The sequence below is a fragment of the Gavialis gangeticus genome, unplaced genomic scaffold (genome assembly GCF_001723915.1).
Source record: "Gavialis gangeticus isolate Ggan-Ray unplaced genomic scaffold, GavGan_comp1, whole genome shotgun sequence".
In the NCBI taxonomy this organism is placed as follows: Eukaryota; Metazoa; Chordata; order Crocodylia; family Gavialidae; genus Gavialis; species Gavialis gangeticus.
The window spans coordinates 42,854,736-42,876,014 of NW_017728995.1; the positions used below are offsets into that span (position 1 = coordinate 42,854,736).

Consider the following 21,279-nt stretch of genomic DNA (forward strand, 5'->3'; position numbering starts at 1 on the left):
ACAAGTCCCTGGTCCTGCTGGTGTCCCTTACCCTGCCCCCTGGGTCCTGCTGGTACTTCTGAATCCCCCCCAACAGCCCTCTGAGGACTGCTGGTGCCACTCACTTCCCCCCTGCCCCCACAACCCCCTGGTCCTGCTGGTTCCTCGTGCCCCCCCCCAGCCCTGCTGGAGGGGGCCTCTAGCTGCCAGAGCTATGAGGCCAGGGACCTGGATCTACATCCCCCTCCCCACTGCAGCAGTGCCTGAGCCCTGCAGGAGGTGGCAACTGCTGCAGCGGAGCAGAGCACACAGACTGGCTCCCAATACCCTGCTGCCTGCTCCCTGCCTGCTGCGGGCTTAGGCTCCCCACCCTGCTGCCCTCCCTTGGGGTCTCCACAGCCCAGCGGGTGCAACCTGGCGTGACAGGGCAGAATGGGGCTGTACAGGGAAGCTGCTTGCTACTGCAAACTCCACGCTGCCCTGGCAAGACATCCTCTGCCCACATGGCAGTAGCAGAGGCAGTGGTGCAGGGTTATGACCCTTGCTGTGCCGTGTGGGCAGGGAATGCCTTGCCAAGGCAGCTTGGAGCCCACAGCAGCAATGAGCTTCCCTGTGTGGCCCTGCTCTGCCCTGCCATGCCAGGTTGCACCTGCTGGGCTGCAGAAGCCCCTGAGGAGGGCAGCAGGACAGGGAGCCCGAGCTTGCAGTGGACAGCCTCTGCCCCACATAAAGATCTAGGGGTCATGGTTTGCTGCCCCTGCCTCCCTGAGAGTGTGTGCAGCGGTGGGGAGCCAGCCCTACCTCCCCACCCCCAAGACAATTCACCTGCAGACCTACCCCACTCCCTGCTGGAGCCCTGTAGCCTCATATACTGGCCCTGGGCTGCAAGCCCCATGCACCTGTCCAACTCCCTCCCTCCCTATGGAGGCCTCAATATCCCCTCTTTCCCCCCAGACTTACCTGCAGGAGCTGCTCTGTAATAAATACATGCACATGGTGCCCCCTGCCTGACTTCCCTCCTTCCACTCCCCACAGCCCCTTGTAGGCTGGAACTTTGCCACCCTGCAGAGAACTCTTTGCAAAAATATAAAATCCACATTAAAATGAAAAATCCACATTTTCCTCTGGTAAAGGGGGAAATCCATGCTTTTCTCTGTTTTTCCACTGGAAACAGAAAACCGGAATCCCTGATTATCATGCAGTAACATAGCTAAACTGTTCCGCCTAACTTTAATTAGAGTCATGTGGTTCAGCTCTAAGATTCCATTTTGTAAAAATTTCCTTAAGGAGGGTACCACTGGATAAAATGCTTGAACATCACTATTTGAGTATTTTAACTGAAGTAAAATAATATGGATTGTTTGCACACGTGCACGCGTGTGCGTGTGTGTGCGTGTGTGTGTGTGTGCTGAGACTCCCTCTAAGCCAGGGGTGGGCAGTTTTTTGTTGGAGGGTCACTTATGGAGGTTTGATGAGATTTGTTTCAGGGTGGGTCAGCAACTCCCACCTCTACTCCCACTTGCAGCAGCTCACCAAAATGCCCCAAGTGATCAGATGGAGTGATCAGATGGAGCAGGTGGTCAGGGTCTCCATGGAGACTGGCCCAGGAGCCCCACAAGCAGGGCATGCTTTGCTGGGCAGATGGGAAGGGGCATTGGGTGGTGAGCAGCCTGTCCTGCTCCCAGATACCACCACCCACCGTGGCTTCTTCTCATGTGCCCAGCTGAGCACGCCCTGCCTGTGGGGGTCCCAAGTCGGTCACTGTGGAGACCCTGACCACCTGCCAGTCCATCTGGCACTTCTGGTGGTGGGTATAGGGCAGATGGCCTGGGGTGCCTAGGCATCAGGGCCGGGTCCAGCAGTGAGGGTGACACTGGCAGTGGTGGCCAGAAGGAGCCATTACTGGGAAGGTGAGTCTAGCCACTCCTGCCCCACTGTGCATCCAGGAGTGGTGGGACCAGCTACATGAGCCATGGCTTGGACTGCCCCCTGTGCCTGGGCTGGGTGGGGCCAAGGAACCTGCTGCAGGCCAGATAAAGTCCCTTGGTAGGATGGATCCAGCTGTATTTTGCCAACTCTTGCTTTAGGTTGTAAAATACTTAAGGTTATGGATGCAGAAATTCAGCTCTTGCTACTGTGTGGATGCAAACAACTTAAACAACTGCTCTGCAGGCTGCTCAGAAAAATATTATCTTAAATACTGTTAGTTTGAGCCTTCTTTCTTTGTAAGCAACTTTTTCCATATGTGCTACGTTTTGGGGATGACCATGTAGTGATTAATATCAATGCTCTCTCTTCTTGGGTCTTCTCTTCTGACTGGGATTTTCCAGTGAGAATTTACTCCTTTTGAATGCTAATATGAATTGGAGTATATAATACAGGTTTCCCTCACCAACCACGAGGGTTAGCTTACTGAAAGTTCCCGTGGTTGGCAAAACTGGCAGGGCTGGGGGAGTGGGGCCTGTAGGTGCGGGGTGAGGGGCACCAGCAAGGCTGGGCAGGTTGGGGGAGATGAGAGGTATGAGCAGGGTCAGGGGAGCCGTGGGGGGTATTTTCCAACTGTACCTCCCCCATCTGAAGCATGGATACTCAAAACCATGGTTCGTAAAACTGTAGTTAGCGAGGAAAACCTGTAATAAAAATTCTAGCCTCCTTTCTAATTTAAAGCCATTGAAAACAAGATTAAAAAAGTGAAAGAGTGAATATTTTAATTAAGCAGGTAATCTACCTGTATTAATGATATTTATTCCTTGTTTATTTCCGAGACTGGAGTGGAGGATCCAAATTTTGCTTTTGGATTATTAATGGAACTAACCAGAGCATTCCTCGCTTATGCTGATAATGTCCGTGCTCAAGATTCTGCAGCATATGCCATTCAGGTAAGGGAATGTGTTAGGTGCATCATCTTTTTTTCATTACTGAATTGTTTCTTTGTTACGCTGAAGAGCAGAATCTGTATAATATAATTATTATAGCATTTATGTGTGTGTGTCTATGCACACAGACACCTACATAAAATAGTCCTTTTAGAATATTTCAGATCCTTTAGAATATTTCACTTACTAAGGTACATAGAAGTAGATTGGGAAAAGGAGCTTGGGGTGTTGTAGGAATATGGACTGACTGGACACAGATCTTGGGTCTGGGAGCTAAGAAGGGAAATAGAGGGAGACATGCAGGCAAGAGCTAGGCTAGGGGTAGAAATCAGTTTTGGAGCTTAGTGGGGGTGGGACTTAGACTGGGAAACAGGACGGTGGGAGAAGACATGGCTGATAAGGAGCCAGAATATGGAGGGAAAACTAGGAGTAGTTGGAAAAAAGAATATTTCTGAATGAAAATCCTGTGTATGGTAGATGTGTTTTTGGTGTCAGATGTAATGTGTTCTTGAGATTTTTTTTATGACTTTTCAAATTCAAGGTCAAATTACCACTATTTAAAAACCACAGACTTGATCTCGTAAACCTTTTAAGAAGAAGGTTTGAGTCCCGTTTCTCTTTTTGGGGTTTCTTTGTTGTTCTCCCGCCCTGGCGGGGGGTCGGGCTAGAAGATCTACTAGGTCCCTTCCGACCCTTAATCTATGAATCTATGAATCTATGAAAAAGAAAACACCTTCTTCTTATTTTGTTACTTATAACAACATGATTCAAATGGAGAGTGATCTCTTAACTATCTTTTGCTTCAGAATTTAGTGGGGAGAGAACTGAAGAGCCTGATAATTTCTAAACCATTTGTTCTAACATGAAGGTTTCTCGTGTCCTTAACAAATCTGATCTTTGATCTCTGGTAAATACCAGTAGTACTTTGTTGCTGACTTTGTTAACCAAGTGTGCCTGGTATTACTTCCATGCTGTCGAGCTTGCCTCCAGAATGCGTTCTTTTAAAAATACAGAGCTAATTTAAAATATCTAGTTGTGAACCTGTTCTTACAATGCTAGCATTTGTTATATTTTTAGACTGCTTGTTTTAGACTGCACAGAGGGTTTCTTTTATGGTCTATTTGTGGTGTGACTCAGTCTCAGACCTATGTGATTTCAGAATGTGGGCTAGATAGAATTTTTCTTGATCTGTTTGCTCTTATGGGTCTATGTAGTAGTTAATGTATTCCAGTTTTAAAACAAACAAACAAGCAAAAAAAAAAGACTTTCACTGGCAGGGAGCTGAACTTGTTCAAATAAACTGCTGCACCCTACTTAAGGATTTTGAAAAAGATAAGAAAATTCTTGAAGTATTTGGATCTACTGCAGTCCTGTTATGCTCATGATCTTTCATCCTATCAGTAGAGTAATACTTTCTATCAGTGTTAATTTTCAAGTCAGTGATACAGTCCCCTTCAGTGCTATTGTGTTCATAGAAATGAAAATCATACTAACACTGATATTAAGGACTTAATGTGGCACAGGACCCTGTGGAGGTCCTCTGCACTGGGGTTTTCAGTTTTGGTTTTCTTTGTCATTGGTTGTGACCATTATGAATAGGTGAATTAGTCCTTTACAATACTAGCTTTTTAACATGTAGCATGGGTTTTTTTTTAGGAATTGTTATCCATCTATGAGTGTAGAGAGACAAAAAATGATTGCTCAGGTTCCAGGCTTTGGAGGAGATTTCCTGAGAATGTTCAGGAAATATTGGAACCTCACCTAAACACACGGTAGGTGATAGTTTTTAAATATAATTTCTTTGAAAATATTTTTTTTATCTGGATTAGCAATAATTAAGCTTATCTTTTGTGCATAATACTCTCAACTTGGGTATTACTGGGTAGATTGGAGTGCTACAGAAAAGAACCTGGGGTGTCATACTGGATTGCAAGTTGTACGTGTGTCAAAGTATATTATTGAAAAGAAGGCCTAATAGCATATGGAGTGTATTAACAAGAGTGTCGTATTAAAGTAAAAGAAAGCAACTTTTCCACTCTGTTCAGTGCTGGTGAGGACTTGCCTATAATAACATATCCTGTTTTGGACACCACATTTTAAGAAAGGCATTGACAAATTGGGAAAAATCCAGCAAAGAGCCCCCATCTTTGTGTTTTTATATCCTTTATTTTTTCAGCCAGTCCCTATTAATTGGGAAATTTATGAAATTGTATGACTTTACCAGACTAACTTAAACAGCGGAAGGGACATGCATATAAATTCTTGCAGTGCATATTCCATGGTATTTTATATGAAATGCAACAAGAAATAAAAATGGCATCTGCTTCATATACATACACGCACTACACTATATATAAAATAGACTACACTGGATATATACATGCATAAATAAATATGCATAAATATACATACACTGTGTTTATATTATGTGCGTATTCTATGGTCTCTGTCTCTCTCTTTATGATAAAACCTTTAGAGAATTCCAGAAGTCCAAGTAGGACTGCAGTCAGAATACTACTTGGTTAATTGCAGAAGGTGTCTTTTTCTTTTGTGTAAGGAAAAAATAGCTGTTTACACTATTTGCATTTTAAAATTGCAGATACAAGAGCTATCAGAAAGCAGTAAACTGGTCTAAGATGAAGAAACCAATTTACTTAAGTAAATTAGGTAACAACTTTGCAGAATGGTCGGCAACCTGGGCAGGTTATCTTATAACAAAGGTAAGAACAATTAATGTTTTGTATATATCTTAAAAACAAACTGGGGAGCTGCATGCCACCGTATGTGAGGCATGTAGAGTTTCAGAGTTCATTACATTCTCCTTGTTTAAAGAAATGAATGAAAAATCTAAAAGGAATAAAGCTCACTTTAGGGTGGAAACAGACATTGCCCTTGTGTCATTGAATTAAACTGAATTTGTGGCCATGAAGTAGATCCTATCAACTTGTGCTGCTATTTAGTAGCAGACATCTGCTTGTTTTAAGAGGTGAGAGAGTGGGCAGGCTGGAGCTGCCTGTGCTTTCCTCAGCTTCCTTGGACAGGCACTCCCAAGCCTTAAGGGGCATGATCCTGCCTGCCCTTGGAATTCTTGTGCAGGATTGGGTCTCTTGAGCCCTGGGAGTACCTGCCCAGCTTTCCCTCTCTTACACAGACATGTTCATTCGATACTCTGATGCTGTCCCGGAGCTGGAAACTGCACTGGAGCCATTTTGACAGTTGGGACCCCAGCACATCACCAGAGTGAGCTTTCCCTGCTTACGAAGGTGTGTCATACAGTCATAGACATTTTGGGTTGGAAGGGACCTCAGGAGGTCATTTAGCCCAACCCCCTGCTTAAAGCAGGACCCATCCCCAACTAGATAATCCCACTCAAGGCTTTGTCTAGCTTAGTTTTAAAAACCTCCAAGAATGGACAGTCCACAGCCTCTCTGGGTAACGTGTTCCAGTGTTTTACTACTGTATTAGCGAGAAAATTCTTCCTAATATCTAACCTAAATTTCCCTTGCTGCAACTTGAGATCCTTGCTCCTTGTTCTAACACCTTGTCACCACTGAAAACAGTCTAGATTCTCATCGTCTTTGTGAACCCCCCTTCAGGTAGCTGCAGGCTGCTATTAAATCCCCTCTAGACTAAGTAAGACCAGTTCCCTCAGCCTTGCCTCATAAGTCATGTGCCCCAACCCACAAGTCATTTTTGTTGCCCTCAGCTGGATTCTCTCCAGTTTGTCCACATCCTTTCTGTAGTGGGGAGTCAAAACTGAACACGTTGCTCTAGATGCGACTCCGCCAGTGCTGAATAGAGTGGAATAATTGCCTCCCTTAACCTGGTAGCAACACACCTACCAATGCAGCCCAGTATTCTGTTAGTCTTCTTGGCAACAAGGACCCACTGTTGACTCATGTTAAGCTTACTGTCCACTGTAACCCTTGGTCATTTTCTGCAGAGCTGCTGCCCAGTCAGTCAGCCCCCAGCCTGTACTGGTGCATGGGGTTGTTCTATCCTAAGTGCAGAACTTTGCACTTGTCCTTATTGAACCTCATGAGATTTCTTTTGGTCCAATCCTCCAATTCATGTAGATCACTCTGAATCCTAACTCCATCCTCCAGTGTATCTACTACTCCCCCCAGCTCGGTGTCATCTGTAAACTCACTGAGGGTGCACGCTGTGCTGTCTATCAGGTTGTTGATGAAGATATTGAACAAAACTGGTCCTAGGACCGACTTCTGGGGCACTCAACTTGATATTGACTGCCAACTAGACACTGAGTCATTGATTCTACCCTCTGAGCCCAATGCTCTAGCCAGCTTTCTGTCCACTTTACAGTCCTCTCATCCAGCCTATACTTCCTTAGTTTGCCTGCAAGAACGTTGTGGGAGACTGTATCAAAAGCCTTGCTAAAATCAAGTTATACCACATGCACTGGTCTCCCCGCATCCACAGAGCCAGTCATCTCATCAGAGAAGGCAGTCAGCTTGGTTGGGCATAACTTGCCCCGGTGAATTGATGCTGACTGTTCCTAATCACCTTCTTCTCCTCCATGTGCTTAGAAATGGTTCCTTGAGGATCTGCCCCATGATTTTTTCTGGGAAATGAGGTGAGGCTGACCTCTCTGTTGTTCCCTGGATCCTTCTTTTTCCCTTTCTTAAATATGGGCACTATATTTGCCCTTTTCCAATCATCCAGGACCCCTCCCGATTGCCATGATTTTTTAAAGATGATGGCCAGCGGCTCTGCAATCACATCAGCACCTTTGGGTGCATCCCATCTGGCCCCAGGGACTTGTATATGTCCAGCTTTTCTGAACAGGCCCTAACCTGTTCTTTTACCACTGTTGGCTGCTCACCTTCTCCCCAAACTGTTCTGCTATGTGCAGTAGTCTGGGAGCTCACCTCACCTGTGAAGACTGAGGTGAAAAAGGCATTGAGTACTTCAGCCTTTTCTGCATCCTCTGTCACTAGGTTGCTTCCCCAGTTCAGTTAAGGAAGCCACACTTTTCTTGATTTTCCTATTGTTACTGACATACTTGTAGAAACCCATCTTGTTACCCTTCATGTCCCTTGCTAGCTGCAACTTCAGTTACACTTTGGCCTTCCTGATTTCATCCCTGCTTGCCTGAGCAGTATTCTTATACTCCTCCCTAGTCTAGTCATCTGTCCAAGCTTCTACTTCTTATACGCTTCCTTTTTGTGTTTAAGCTCACCAAAGAGTTCTCTGCTAAGCCAAGCTGGTCACCTGCCATATTTGTTGTTCTTCCTGCACATCTGGATAGTTTGTTCCTGTGCCCTCCGTAAGGTTTCTTTAAAATATAACCAGTTCTCCTGGACTTCTTTCCCCCTCAGACTGGCCTCCCCAGAGATCCTGCTTATTAATTCCCTGAGGGAGTCAAAGTTTGCTTTCTCAAGTGCAGGGTCTTTATTCTGCAGTACAACTCTCAGGATCCTTTTGTCAGGATACTGAACTTGATCATCTTGTGGTCACTGTTGCCCAGGTTGTCATCCTCTTCTACAACCCTCACCAACTCTTCCCTGTATGTGAGTAGCAGGTCAAAAAGAGCACAGCCCCTACTTGGTCTCTCAAACACTTGCACTAGAAAGTTGTCCCCAGCACTCTCTAAAAACTTCATGGATTGCTTATGCACTGCTGTATTGCCCTCTCAGGATGTGTCAGGGTGACTGAAATCCCTCATGCCTGTGATCTGGAAACTTCCAGTAGTTTTCTGAAGAAAGTCTTAATTCCACAGGATAGGGCTAACAAGGTTCTCTCAGTTCCATTGATCGCAAAGAGGAGATTCTGGTGTTCAGAACATTGAGGAATTTTTAGTAGAGGCTTGATTAGCAATGTTAATATTAACAACCAGAATTACTATAGACATCAAGGCCTACAAATCTGTAGTGTTGTTTTTTTACTAGAGCTGTTCCTTGTTAGAAGGGCACCTTAGTAGGACTGTTGTTAATATTGCATAACAGTCAAAGACTTGGTAAGGACCTCAAACACCTTTCTGTAGTGCTTAAACAATTGGAAACTGAAAATACTGTGACAATTGCTTCTGCAACAAGATATTAAATCTAAAATCATGTTATCAGAAATCTAGGGAAGGAAATTCCTCATTTTTGTCTTATCTCTGTAGTCACAGAAACCTATTAGCTCATTAGTTCTTATTTCCCTATTCCCCCAAGTTGATATGCATAAGTGATACATTCAGAATGTCTTTGTTAAATGAGCCTCTAAAGCAGGAGCCCCTGTAACTTGTTAGCTGCATTAGATTTTTCTAGTTTCTGATAAAGAAATAAAAACAAGTTTACAGTTCCTTTCCCTCCTGGTAAGTGGAAAGATGGGAGTTTTTCCTTGAGGCTGCTGGAGGAAAGGAAGTTAGAATCTTAACTCTCCATACAGTCTCTGTGGTGAGAAATCCGCAATATATGCTTATACTGGTGTGTCCTGCTTGGCAATGTATGTTCCCTAAGTTTTATGTGCATGGTGGCAACTCCTCTCTTCCTGATGCAGGTCTACGTCTATCTACCATTTGTGGGTCATCAGATAATAAACTGGATTGGACATAATTGATCTTCATTAATAATAAAAAAAAAAAAGATTATATTATATAAAAAAAAAAAGAATATTATACTGAAGCCTTAAAAAAATCATGCCAGTCACATTTTTTTATCTATCAAAATCAGATTTTTCTTGAAAAATACCATATTTGTTATAGGTACAACATGAGCTTGCCAGCAAAGTCTTCAACTGCTGCAGTATCATAATGAAAAATGACTTCAAAGTGACAATCTATCTTCTTCCACACATTCTTGTTTATGTTTTACTGGGATGCAGTCAGGAGGATCAGCAAGAGGTAAGATGGACTTATCATAGTCATAAAGAAATGAGACTGGATGGAACTTTGAGAGGTCCTCTAGATTAACAACTCCCTGTCTGAGGTAAGTTCATCGTTATAATCGCATTCATTTTTCACAAAAATTAAAATTGAGGAATCTCAGCACAATATTTGAAGAGCTCAGTATAAATTTTAGATATTCAACACTAGTCTTCATTAATAACATCAATTTCCAGGCAGGTTTTTTTGTAAATCTTGGTAGTTCCTCTATGAATCCCAGTTGTACAGGAGCAACACCAGGAGCTAGAGTGTTAGAGGGAGAACATGGATGTGCCACACCTTGCTCAGGGCTAAACTGAGCTGAGGCGTCAACAGACTCTTGACTCATAACTATCCCGCTGTGGCTTTCACCTGCACTTTAGGGCTCAACCTTTTAGAGGGGCAGGCTGGGTGCTTACGAACTGCCTGCACTGTGGGCCACCAATCCCCTCTCCACTCCACTGCCAGAAGGAAGTGACTGGCAATGGCAGAGGGAGAGGAAGGAGGCAGAGAAGGAGAGCTGCAGAGATAGCAGGCCAGGGAATGTAATGTACCAGGTCAAGCTGTTTGCTGCTGGTCCCCTGTGCTGCAGGCTGGATCCAGTTGCTTTGAAATCTAGATCCAGACCATAGGACATAGGTTGAGCACGACTGATTTTGGGGAAAAGCTGCTTGATTTAATACCCCTAGTTAGCAGTTCATGGTGCCGTGTAGTTTTGAGTCAACCTCTGCACTTGGTAATAGGAGCCTGCAGCTTGTGTTCCAGAAAGGTGGATGTGGGTAGGTGGGTATGTGGTTTTCTGAGAGAAACCAGGAAAAAGTGTAGACTCTAACTTTTCTTCAGATTTCTATTTTGAATATAACTGTACATTAATCATTCTTCTCCTGTTTCTAATTCTGTAGCTAAGATGTGTTTGCTTGTGTGTCCTTGCTGTGGGGAGTTTCAGTATATAAATTACAGATACAGTTATAATGCCTAATATTTCTAGTTCGACCTTTGTTTTTTCAGCTGTCCTATAATAGTTTGCAGCCTGTATGATGACTCTAAAAATGTCTGCCTTTTTTATATTAACTTTTGGGTAGGTTTACGCAGAGATCATGGCTGTTCTCAAACATGATGACCTCTGTAACAGAAGACTCCAGGATAGTGCCTTGGATCTGAGTCAACTAAGCACCCAGACAGTGTTCTCCATGCTTGATCACCTGACACAATGGGCTAGACATAAGTTCCAGATGCTTATTGCTGAGAAAACTACTAGCAAGTCAAACAGAGACAAGGGAGATGGGAAATGTTAGTGATACTAATTAACATGGCATGTGAACTGGAATTAGTATTCTTCAGATAAGCATATAGGCTGTTTACAGATGTTAAAAAAAAATGCACTTTACCAGAAGCAGCAGCATGTTACTTCGACTTGGCTCTGCAGCATCTGTATAGATTGGGCGCTTCAGTGGGGCTTTCTGGCACTCTTCTGTGAAGCCAAGTCAATCAGCTATTAGATAAAAATGCAAAAGAAGCCCCACTAAAGCACCAGATCTATACAGACATTGAACAAGCTGGGTCCAACTAATGCATTGCCTCTTTTGGGCGTGCACTGGGCTCAGTGTGGGAGTGTGCTGAGTTTAAAGGAAAGCACCATTTTAGAGTTGTTGGGTTTTTCTAATGTCTGCAAGCAGCCATAGGAATATCCCTTAAATAAGAACTATATAAGAATGAAACATTACTGCTGAGATGATGATAGTATCTTTTTTTTAATTTCTTCTTACCATACTATTGGTAAATTGTTGTAACATTATCCTCTGAATCGAAATACATAGTGTCAAAGTAAAACATGATGTAATACTTTTTTTGCCTAAATTTTATTTTTGGAAATCTGTAAAACTAAGTTGGTATACATGCTGCCTAGAAAACCTTAGGAGCGCGGAACTAAAGACATTTCTGAGAAATCATAGTTATGCTAAAGGAGGCATATTCTCAATATAGCCCATCATAAAATTGTAATAAGAGATAAACTGAACATTGATGTTTAAGATAACTTGAAGTTAAACTTAGATAACAAACTTTTTAAACGATTTCATTCCACAGCATCAAGCGAGAACTATGGAGAATATCAAAATGTGACTCGTTTTCTAGACCTCATACCTCAGGATACATTGGCTATAGCTTCCTTTCGTTCTAAGGCATACACAAGAGCTGTGATGCACTTTGAATCTTTCATCACAGAAAAGAAACAAAATATCCAGGAGCATCTCGGTTTTTTACAGGTTTTTAAATATATATTTTTTAAAGTTTTTATTTTTGATAAAGGTGTAAGTACACCTCTCTAGATGCTGCTTTGTTGGAGGAGGGGCTTTTTTTGGCTGCAGGGTATTCTCCTTAATTATAAGGAAAAAATAAATTTAAAATGAGAATCTAATAACATTTTACACTAAAAGCTGCACTATCTGGCACCTTACAAGCCAGCATGCTCTATTAACCAGTATGCTGGCTTGTAAGGGAAAAGCAAAATCAGAAGTGTCCACCATGGCAATTTCGGTTTCGCCGAGCCCCCAAGGCCTGGGGCATAGCAGCTTGCATGGGGCCCCCCTCCCTGTTTCCTGCAGGAGGGGCAGCAATGCGGCAGGAGAGGCAGCGGCCTGAGCAGGCAAAGACGTGTGTTCGGGCCGCTCAGTGAACTGGCATATTTTGTTATCCGGCACCCCCCATTCCCCATGGGTGCTGGATAGCCAAGCTTTTACTGTAAATTTAAAGAGAAACTACTGCTCTTTCAGTGAACTTGAGTTTCTTAAAAAAAAAAAAAAAAGCCCATCTATCACTGAAATTCCTGTATGTAAAGGAAAGTTACTTATGCCAATATAGATGAAATACACTTTGTATTTTACAGATGTGAAGGATATTTTCAAGAAACGTTATTAACTTGTAACATGAGATAAACCAACACTGTTCATGTTTCCCTGTTTATATTATCCAGTGATTTCCTAGTTTGAAGAAGTAATTTAGAATGATAGTACTGTGATCAGCTGCATACAGCTTGCAAGTCTGAATTGTACAACTTGCTGAGAATTTGCTCCTTTTCATAAACTGGTTCAAATAAACCCTGATAATATTACTCCTTTCAGTAGCATAAGATGGTGACTACTGGTGCATATGACAGTTAAAGCATGGCTGAAGTGCATTTGGAAATCTGGCCAATAAAATAGTCTGAGATGTCTAAAGAATTTACTGAAGTGATTCATGACTGAGAATTCTGCTTTGGAATGGTCTGATAAGAATATTCTTTAGCAATATGCTTGATTCTTAAGATATACAGATGGCTTAATTTTTTTTTCAGTAGAAGTACTGCGATTGGTTTACATTTCTAATAGCAATATTTTTTTGCATTTAAACAAAGAAACTATATGCTGCTATGCATGAACCAGATGGAGTGGCTGGGGTGAGTGCAATTCGAAAGGCAGAACCATCTCTGAAAGAACAGATCCTTGAACATGAAAGCATTGGTTTGCTGAGGGATGCTACAGCCTGTTATGACAGAGCTATTCAGCTGGAACCTGATGAGGTAAAATGCAAGGCAAATTCTTACTTTTCCATTCTGTGAAAACACAAACAGTATGATGGTGGTTTAAAATATTTTATATAAAATATGAACATAAGTGTGCTTTTATATTGATTTCCTTTGAGTTGCTATTAACAGTAATTGAACCTTCTTTAGAAATATATGCAGGTACTTTGTATGGTTGGGGAGTGGGGGTGAGTTGTGTTTGGGGGGGATTTGTGAAGGTGTGGGCTGGGACTGGGAGCCACACGCCATCAAGCCAGGCAGCTTCCATGCCTCCACATGCGGCTTCTGGCACTCAAGTGGGAAGTTGCATGTGGAGGCAAGCAGGAGCCTACCCGGCCCAGTGGTGTGCAACTCCATGCCTCTATGTGCAGCTTTCTGCCCAGCCTGGTGGTGCATGGCTCTGCTTCCAGCTATGCACCATCGAGCCAAGTTGGCCCTTCACATTGGGCTTCCAGCACTCCAGTGAGGAGTCATGTGCCACTGGGCCAGGCCGTTGGGCTACAGAGTCATGTGCCATTGGGCCAGGCGGACTCCTGCTTGCCTCCATGTGTGACTTTCTGCTGGAGTACTGGAAGCCCCACGTGGAGGCATGGAACCAGTGGCCCAGCCCAATGGTGCATAGTCCGCCCACCCACAAACCCCATACCCACTCCCTGCTCCTGCAGGCAGGACCTCCTCTTCCCCCTTACTCAGCTATCCAGTTGCACCATTCTGTGCCTCCACATCATGGGGCTCCCAGGTAGAGTGCCAGGACCCCTGGGGAGGTGAAGGAACAGAGCCTGCCATGGTTAACTTATGCAGTTAGGTGCAGTCATGCCTTTTATGTGCAAAGTTGCATGGGTGTATAATTGCATAATTCCCTAGGGTGTACATAGTGGGTTCATGCTCTTGATTCTGAACAATGCTGGTTTAAAAGTGAAAGTGGTAATTGGTATATCTATGGACTGATCTCTGCATGTGGATGATCAGATAATTGGCAGGTTTTGTTTGGTAAAGATCCAGGATTAGATGGCAGATATGTATATTGGTGCAGATGTGTGCCAGCAGAAATATTAGGACACCTTAGAATAGTGCTTGCTCATTCCGTTTGCCTCACTATTTAATTTCAACTTTTTCATGAACCTTTTTCATGAATACAGACCAAAAACAACAACGTGAAATCAACAGGTGGCAAATTTAAAACTGATAAGAGGATATCCACCTGTGTATAACTAACTGTGGAATTCTTTGGCATAAGATATGGAGGCTGATAGCTTAGCTGGTCTTAAGGGTATTGGAAGTTAATAAAGCCAGTGTAAGTATCCAAGATTTTAGTAGTACTGCTGGGTAAATAGTATTTACCCACAAAACAGCCAGTGTTTTGGAAAGGATATAAACCCTGAAGTTTCAGGGTATAAATTCACTTCTACCTAGTTGTGGGAGGGAGGGGAGTGGTTGGTAGAACCTTTCCCTGAAGATGAGTTGTTCTGGAATTGCTCATTTCAAGCTTTCTTGCATGTTCCTATGAAGCAGCTGACCACTGTTGAAGGCAGGATATGGTAAATCTGGTGCTCTTGTACTCCTAATTCAGTTAGGATCTACTGAAAAAAAACTCCCCAAAACATCGTTAGACCAATTGTGAATGAAGCTACTCAAAGTCTGTTTTGACTTTTCCTTTTTTTCAAAGTTCTTTTGACACGAATGTGTTTTATCTCTTTTTCTCACTGTTTATATGAATTCATCATTCAGACTGTTAAATAGCATTTCTCAGGGTCACATATTTAAAAAATCACTCTGAACCTGATTTTATGTATTTCTGAAAAGTTTCAGAAATTACATGTGTAATTTGAGGTTCTTGAAGTCAGATGCTCTGTTCAAATTTGTAATTTTTTTTGGTGATTTGATTATTCTTTTAATGAGTAACTTTTAATTATTTATTTCCTTTTCATATCAAACTAAAAGCAAGAAAAATATTCAAGAAAAATTAAAAGTGAAAACCTAGATAAATGCCCTGCAGATTACCACCCTGGTATTTCTTGATAATGGGTGATACCCATTTTGATTATGCATTCCTATATTTCTAGATAATTCATTATCATGGTGTTGTGAAGTCCATGTTAGGTCTTGGACAATTATCTACTGTGATCACTCAAGTGAACGGAGTGCTTGCCAACAGGTAATAAATTGGTTTATTACAACTAAAACGATTTTTGAGTAACACAACATTCTTGTACTACAGCTGTATCTAATTATTATTCCCACATGATCAGGTACATAATGCAGAAGTCATGAGCAGTTTGAGAAAGGAGAACTCTTACATTTTAAAATTTTTAAATAAAATCCTAATTTCAGGACTGCCAGTAATATTAGCATTTCTTATGTATATCCTTGCAGTGGAAATGTATGCTTTAACTTATTAAGAAAAAAAATTTATTTCTTTGCCTTACCGCATACATACATATCTATGTATACATATTCTGTAGATGGTGACATTAGATCCGAAATCAAGCGCGTGGTTTATCAAGAGGTTGTGATTCCTACCTTGCTGTACAGAGCTGAGACATGGACAAAGTACAGAAGACATCTCAAGCCACTGGAGAAGTACCATCAACACTGTGGAAGATCCTTCAAGACCACTGGGAAGACAAAGGCACCAATGATAGCATCCTCTCACAAGCAAACACCACAAACATCAAGGTGATAATTATCTAAAATCAACTTCACTGGGCCAGCCACATCATTTGGATGTCTGACTCCAGACTCCTGAAGCAAGTTTTATTTTCCCAGGTCAGTCAAGGCATATGCTCAAGAGGAGGGCACAGAAAGTGCTTCAAGGACAACTTGAAAAAAAATGCAACGTTAAAACCAAGTCATGGGAAACTATTGCCCAGGGCTGCCCTAAACAAGGATTTCAGTACTTTGAAACCCAGGCAACTCCTCCATAGCACTCTTAATTGTGTGTGTATATGTATGCGTGTGTATATATGTGTCTTTCTAACAGTATTGCCAATCCAGTGGAACATTTTGACCAGAAAATAGTCTTTTTTTTTTAATTATAAAATGTTTTACTACTATTTGTGGTAAACCCCATTTATAAGATGTCAGTTACAAATTATCCTCTATAATAATTTTCTTCGCTTGTGTCTTTTGTCATTCTGCCTGTCATGCGCAAAAAACCCTATATTTCTGCTTACTTTTCTGGCCTTGTAGTGATTGATTTCAATGAATTATGATGTACTCTCGGTATCTGAGCAGAAAATGTCCCTGAACACCCTTACTTTAACTTTAACCCACAACACCCTTACCAAGATGAAGCAGAACAGACCTCAATTGAATGCAGAAATTATGGCAAGAGTAAGACAAAACTAAACGAATGAGCAAAGAGGATATCGTGGAAGAGATGCAATGGAAAGGCAAAGGGTTCGCAGAGACAGTAGAAGACAGGCTGAAAGACTAAGCAACAATAGATTCACTGAAGATGAGATTGAGGAACATAATTGTGGATTGATGAACGTGGTGTGCCAGATTTGTAACTCTTCAAACTTCCAAGCTGAAAGACTGTCAGATGGCCAATTCTGGAGTTATTCTTATAAGGGTAAAGTGATTCTGCCTTGAAGCAGACCATTTCCAGAGTATTTGCGGGATTTGATGATGAATCAGAACAACAAGCATTCCCAGAACTTTAGAACAAACATTCAGTTGTACAACAGTGCATTCTCTGTTGAGCAAAGATCAATGTGACAAGAAGTATGCTTCACAGGCCATGTGGAGGATTGAATCCAAATGCACTGTGCTTGGAAAATCATCAGTGTCTGAAGAAGTATCCAAAGGAGTTTACACAGGGGACGCTTGGAAATGAAGAAAACCAGGCAGAACAGCTCAAGTTGGTAATGACAGAGCGGATAACAGCAACATGGCACCCTGTAACAAATAGCCTATTTTTCCCTTTCATTTTTTACTTGCTTTTATTATGGTAGCTATAAATATTTTTTTTTTTATAGATTGATTACTGTTTTTTGTTTTACTGAAAAGGTATAATAACTTGCTATAGCATTGGTTTTCAAGTAAGATGAAGATGTTGTTTTAAAGACAATTGGTTAATAATAAAATGTAGGACTAATATAATTCAAACAAATAATTATTATGGATGCAACACTGGCTGTTCTTCCTTTTTTTTAATTGTACTAGGTCTGAATGGACTTCTGAATTGAACACATATAGAGTGGAGGCAGCCTGGAAACTATCTCAGTGGGATTTACTGGAAAATTACTTGGCTTCAGGTAGTAACATTTTTGTGCAATTGTATAGAATAATGTTAAAAATAGCTTTAAACAAAGGACATTTATTGTAAGCTTTCTGGTTTGACATTTGGCTGGTCATGGTGTTTTTTGATCTATCCTAACTTTTTACAGTTTGAAATTTCAAGATACCTTAAGACCAAGCTCCTTCAGGTTTTTTCTGAAATTACCACTCTTCAGGATTCTGAAAGCTTATTTGCCAGAATTTCCTCAAGCTTCTTGGGGAGGGGGATACAATATTAATGGTGTATCCCTTTAGTTGTCATAACATCTTTTGAAATATATTTTAAATAATTCTGGTGAAAGCTTGTATGGTCTAGACTGCATTAAACACATTTCTGGTGTTGTGGTATTGGCAGGCTATGGTGTACTGTCTGAGTTTGATGTATCATTCTGGATTGCCTTTTTGGTTTTTCTAGATGTAAAGTCCACTACCTGGAGTGTCAGACTAGGACAGTTGTTGTTGTCAGCAAAAAAGAAAAATACAACAGCTTTTTATGAGACACTAAAAGTTGTTCGAGCAGAGCAGATTGTCCCCCTCTCAGCAGCAAGTTTTGAAAGAGGGTCCTATCAACGAGGATATGAACATATTATCAGGTATTTTGGGACATCTACATACTGCTTTGTTGTGTTCAAAGGCTAAAGAATATACTTTAAAATGTATGTCTCAATCATATAAACAACAGTTAGACTCTTCCTTTTCGATAATAAATGGTGCTAACTAGTGGACCCAAATTTTTTTCACCTCTCAGCCACCCAAGTCATATTCAAGTGTCTAAGAGAATTTCTCTTCCACCCTGCTCAAGCCTTAGAATAACTATTAACACAAAAGGTTGGGCAGGTGCTTCTTCCTCTTGCCACTTTTTCCAACTTAGTCTAAAGACAAGTAAGTTGCAAATAAGTTACCACAGTTGATCTGTTAATGGTTTTTCAGGGATTTAAACAGGGAGGAATAGGAGGTACCTTAGGACTAGGGACAGAAATTATATGTAAACCTGTATATGTGATCAACAGCTGGTTCAAATCTGTAACACAACAGGAGTTCAGTGCACATAAACCTCTTTCAAAATGTCCGAAACCAGTTTAAGATAAATCTCGATGGATGTAGTATCAGACTTAACTGATTTAGGTAAGTCAGTTTATTGAACTGCTGTCCCAGATCCCCTCCAGATTCAAATTAACTCATAGTCCCCCAGCATCCTAGGATGTTTTGCACCTCCCCTGCAATCCCTACCTTCAGGATGGGCAGGCTAGCCTTGGCCTGAGCTATCTGCTGCTGCTGAGCAGGGAGGTGTGCTGTAGAACCCCCTGGCCACTGCAGGCATGTGGCTGCATTTCCAGAATCAAAAGCGAATGTCTGTTCACTTGCTTATTGGTTCAGTCTACACAGCTTAGACTAACCTGTGAAGATCGAACCACTTCTGCCTCAGGCTTTTTGACTGTCTGTGCAGTGAAATAGAAGTGAAATAGGATTTGGGCTTTGGTTTCATTTTCTCACCTTTTCTGCCAAATGAAAACTTCCCTGATCAACAGGGATTTTTGCATTTTTTCTCCTGCAGTGGAAATAGCCACAAATCTTTGCTGTAACTGTTGCCCTTGAATTAAAAAATCAGTCACTGAATTCATATGTACATGTTACAAAATTAAAAACAAGGACCAAAATCTGTTTTAAAACACCACAGCTAAAACACAAATTCAGTTTACTTGTCATAACACCTGACTTCAATGAAATTATATTTTATTAACACTGCTAATACTGAAAACAAAATCTGGCCTTTCACTTCTAGCTTCAATACCAGTTAATAATCCTACTTTAAAGGCAATTTAATGCAGATCAAAAAGCTGTACAAGCAGTAGTGCATGAAGAGAGGTTTTATAGCTCCTTTGCATATTAGATACATCTTCAATCAGTACACCTTTATTTTCGGTGTGTGTGTGTGTGTGTGTGTATATATATATATATATATATATATATGGCTGAACTTGCTTACTAGCTCTACATTTGTGGTACTCATTTATTTTTCTAAAGTTATGTTTTATATTTATACAGCAAGGTGTAGTCGAAACAATTCAAGTTACCTGTTTCCAAATGCCTCCCTCTGATCGCTGTTCTCATACCAACCATAAACTCTCCACATTTAGAGTGCTCATTAAAGAGAAATGAGAAACATTTTAAGTTTCCAGCCTTGCATTTTCAGCCACAACAATGCATAGTACCACACCCAACATTTCTAAAACAATTTTTTTAGCATATTATGAAATAATAGAGCAACACTGCATGTTATGCTAACTCTACTATGACATCTTCAGAAACAGTAAAAACATTCCAAAAAATACTGCTGAAAGCAGCTTTAATTATTTTAGAAACAGTGGACTCCTTGGTGGTTGTATCAGTAAGAACTTTGCTAAAGGAGGAGTCCAGCATTGACCCCCTCCTTACTGAAAATTTGGTTTTCTGTGGACTCAGTTAATCAAATATTCAAAGAGGAGATGGTGAGAGAAGAATCATTTTGCTAGCATATACATCCTTGTATGTTATTTGGAGGAAGCTATGCTACTTGGGATTGTTTGCCTAGTCAACTGCGACAACAAAATAACAGATTCTACATGTAACTTTTTTGTAACTGAACAAAGCAAGACATTTCTAATACCTTCCTCTGTTCTGTCATCACAGGTTACATATGCTGTGTGAATTGGAGCACTGTATTGGGCCATTATTTCAGCAGTCAGATGGTGACCATGGTAAAGATTCTCTGAACTGGTGTGCTCGTATAGAAATGACGCAGAACTCCTTCAGAGCAAAAGAGCCCATCTTAGCACTTAGAAGGGCTTTGCTTAGCCTCATTAAAAGGTGAAACCATGATTGTTTTTTCACTTTTCATATTGTATATCAATCTGATATTTCTCTTAGAATAGTATTATTCTGCATATTAATGAACTATTGCTAAGAATCTTGAAATTTACATGGTAAACAAAACCATCCTTATTTATTTATATTCAAAATACAGGAAGAAGATGGTGTTTGTCAAGTTAGAAAACATGAGATTAGTAGGGAGAAAGGTGATTTTTTTTTAACGTAACTGGATAAAAGCCAAAAATATTACAAATTTTAAATGCAGAGGTTCTCTTTAAATAAAGCATCTCTTAAGCTGTTTGTGTTTTCATTTTAATATTTTATTATACATGTCTGAGATTTTAATGACATTACTCATGAAACTTTTTGGGTTTTGGAAAAACATCATTGCAGGCAAGATTACAGTGAATTGGTTGGAGAATGCTGGCTCCAGAGTGCTAGGGTTGCAAGAAAAGCTGGTCATCACCAAACCGCATACAATGCTCTTCTGAATGCTGGGGAGTCCACACTGTCAGAACTGTATATAGAAAGAGCAAAGTGGCTGTGGTCCAAGGTAAGCAAAAAGGAAATTAACATTTGTTATTGCCTAAACAACATGACCTTACCTCATTTATGAATGTTGATTTTTATTAGTAACAATTGTAAACTGCTTTATTTATTTATTTGACTTAGATGCTGCCCTCTCTGAAAAGCTCACTTGAAATAAGATAAATGATAAAAGCAGATAAATTGTCAAATAAAACAGTAAATAATGAAACAAACTCCCTAATATGGAGGTCTCATAGCACTTTTAGAAGATGTCTGGGCTCAGGCTCAGGCCCACCTCAGCAGGGAGGCAGTTTCAAATCTGAGGAGCGGCTGCTGAG

General features: G+C 41.2%; 1 protein-coding gene across 3 annotated transcripts in view; it reads left to right on the top strand.

Moving 5' to 3' along the window:
• ATR (ATR serine/threonine kinase) overlaps positions 1–21,279 on the top strand; it is an 89,665-nt gene that overhangs the window by 33,998 nt on the left and 34,388 nt on the right. For all 3 annotated transcript variants that reach the window (XM_019503565.1, XM_019503566.1, XM_019503567.1), the window contains exons 23-34: positions 2,745–2,858; positions 4,512–4,627; positions 5,455–5,575; positions 9,565–9,702; positions 10,806–11,013; positions 11,809–11,987; positions 13,115–13,279; positions 15,346–15,437; positions 17,450–17,541; positions 17,979–18,156; positions 20,234–20,410; positions 20,807–20,966. In XM_019503565.1, the coding sequence (XP_019359110.1) occupies positions 2,745–2,858; positions 4,512–4,627; positions 5,455–5,575; positions 9,565–9,702; positions 10,806–11,013; positions 11,809–11,987; positions 13,115–13,279; positions 15,346–15,437; positions 17,450–17,541; positions 17,979–18,156; positions 20,234–20,410; positions 20,807–20,966 (1,740 nt within the window). The remainder of the gene's footprint in view (positions 1–2,744; positions 2,859–4,511; positions 4,628–5,454; positions 5,576–9,564; positions 9,703–10,805; positions 11,014–11,808; positions 11,988–13,114; positions 13,280–15,345; positions 15,438–17,449; positions 17,542–17,978; positions 18,157–20,233; positions 20,411–20,806; positions 20,967–21,279) is intronic.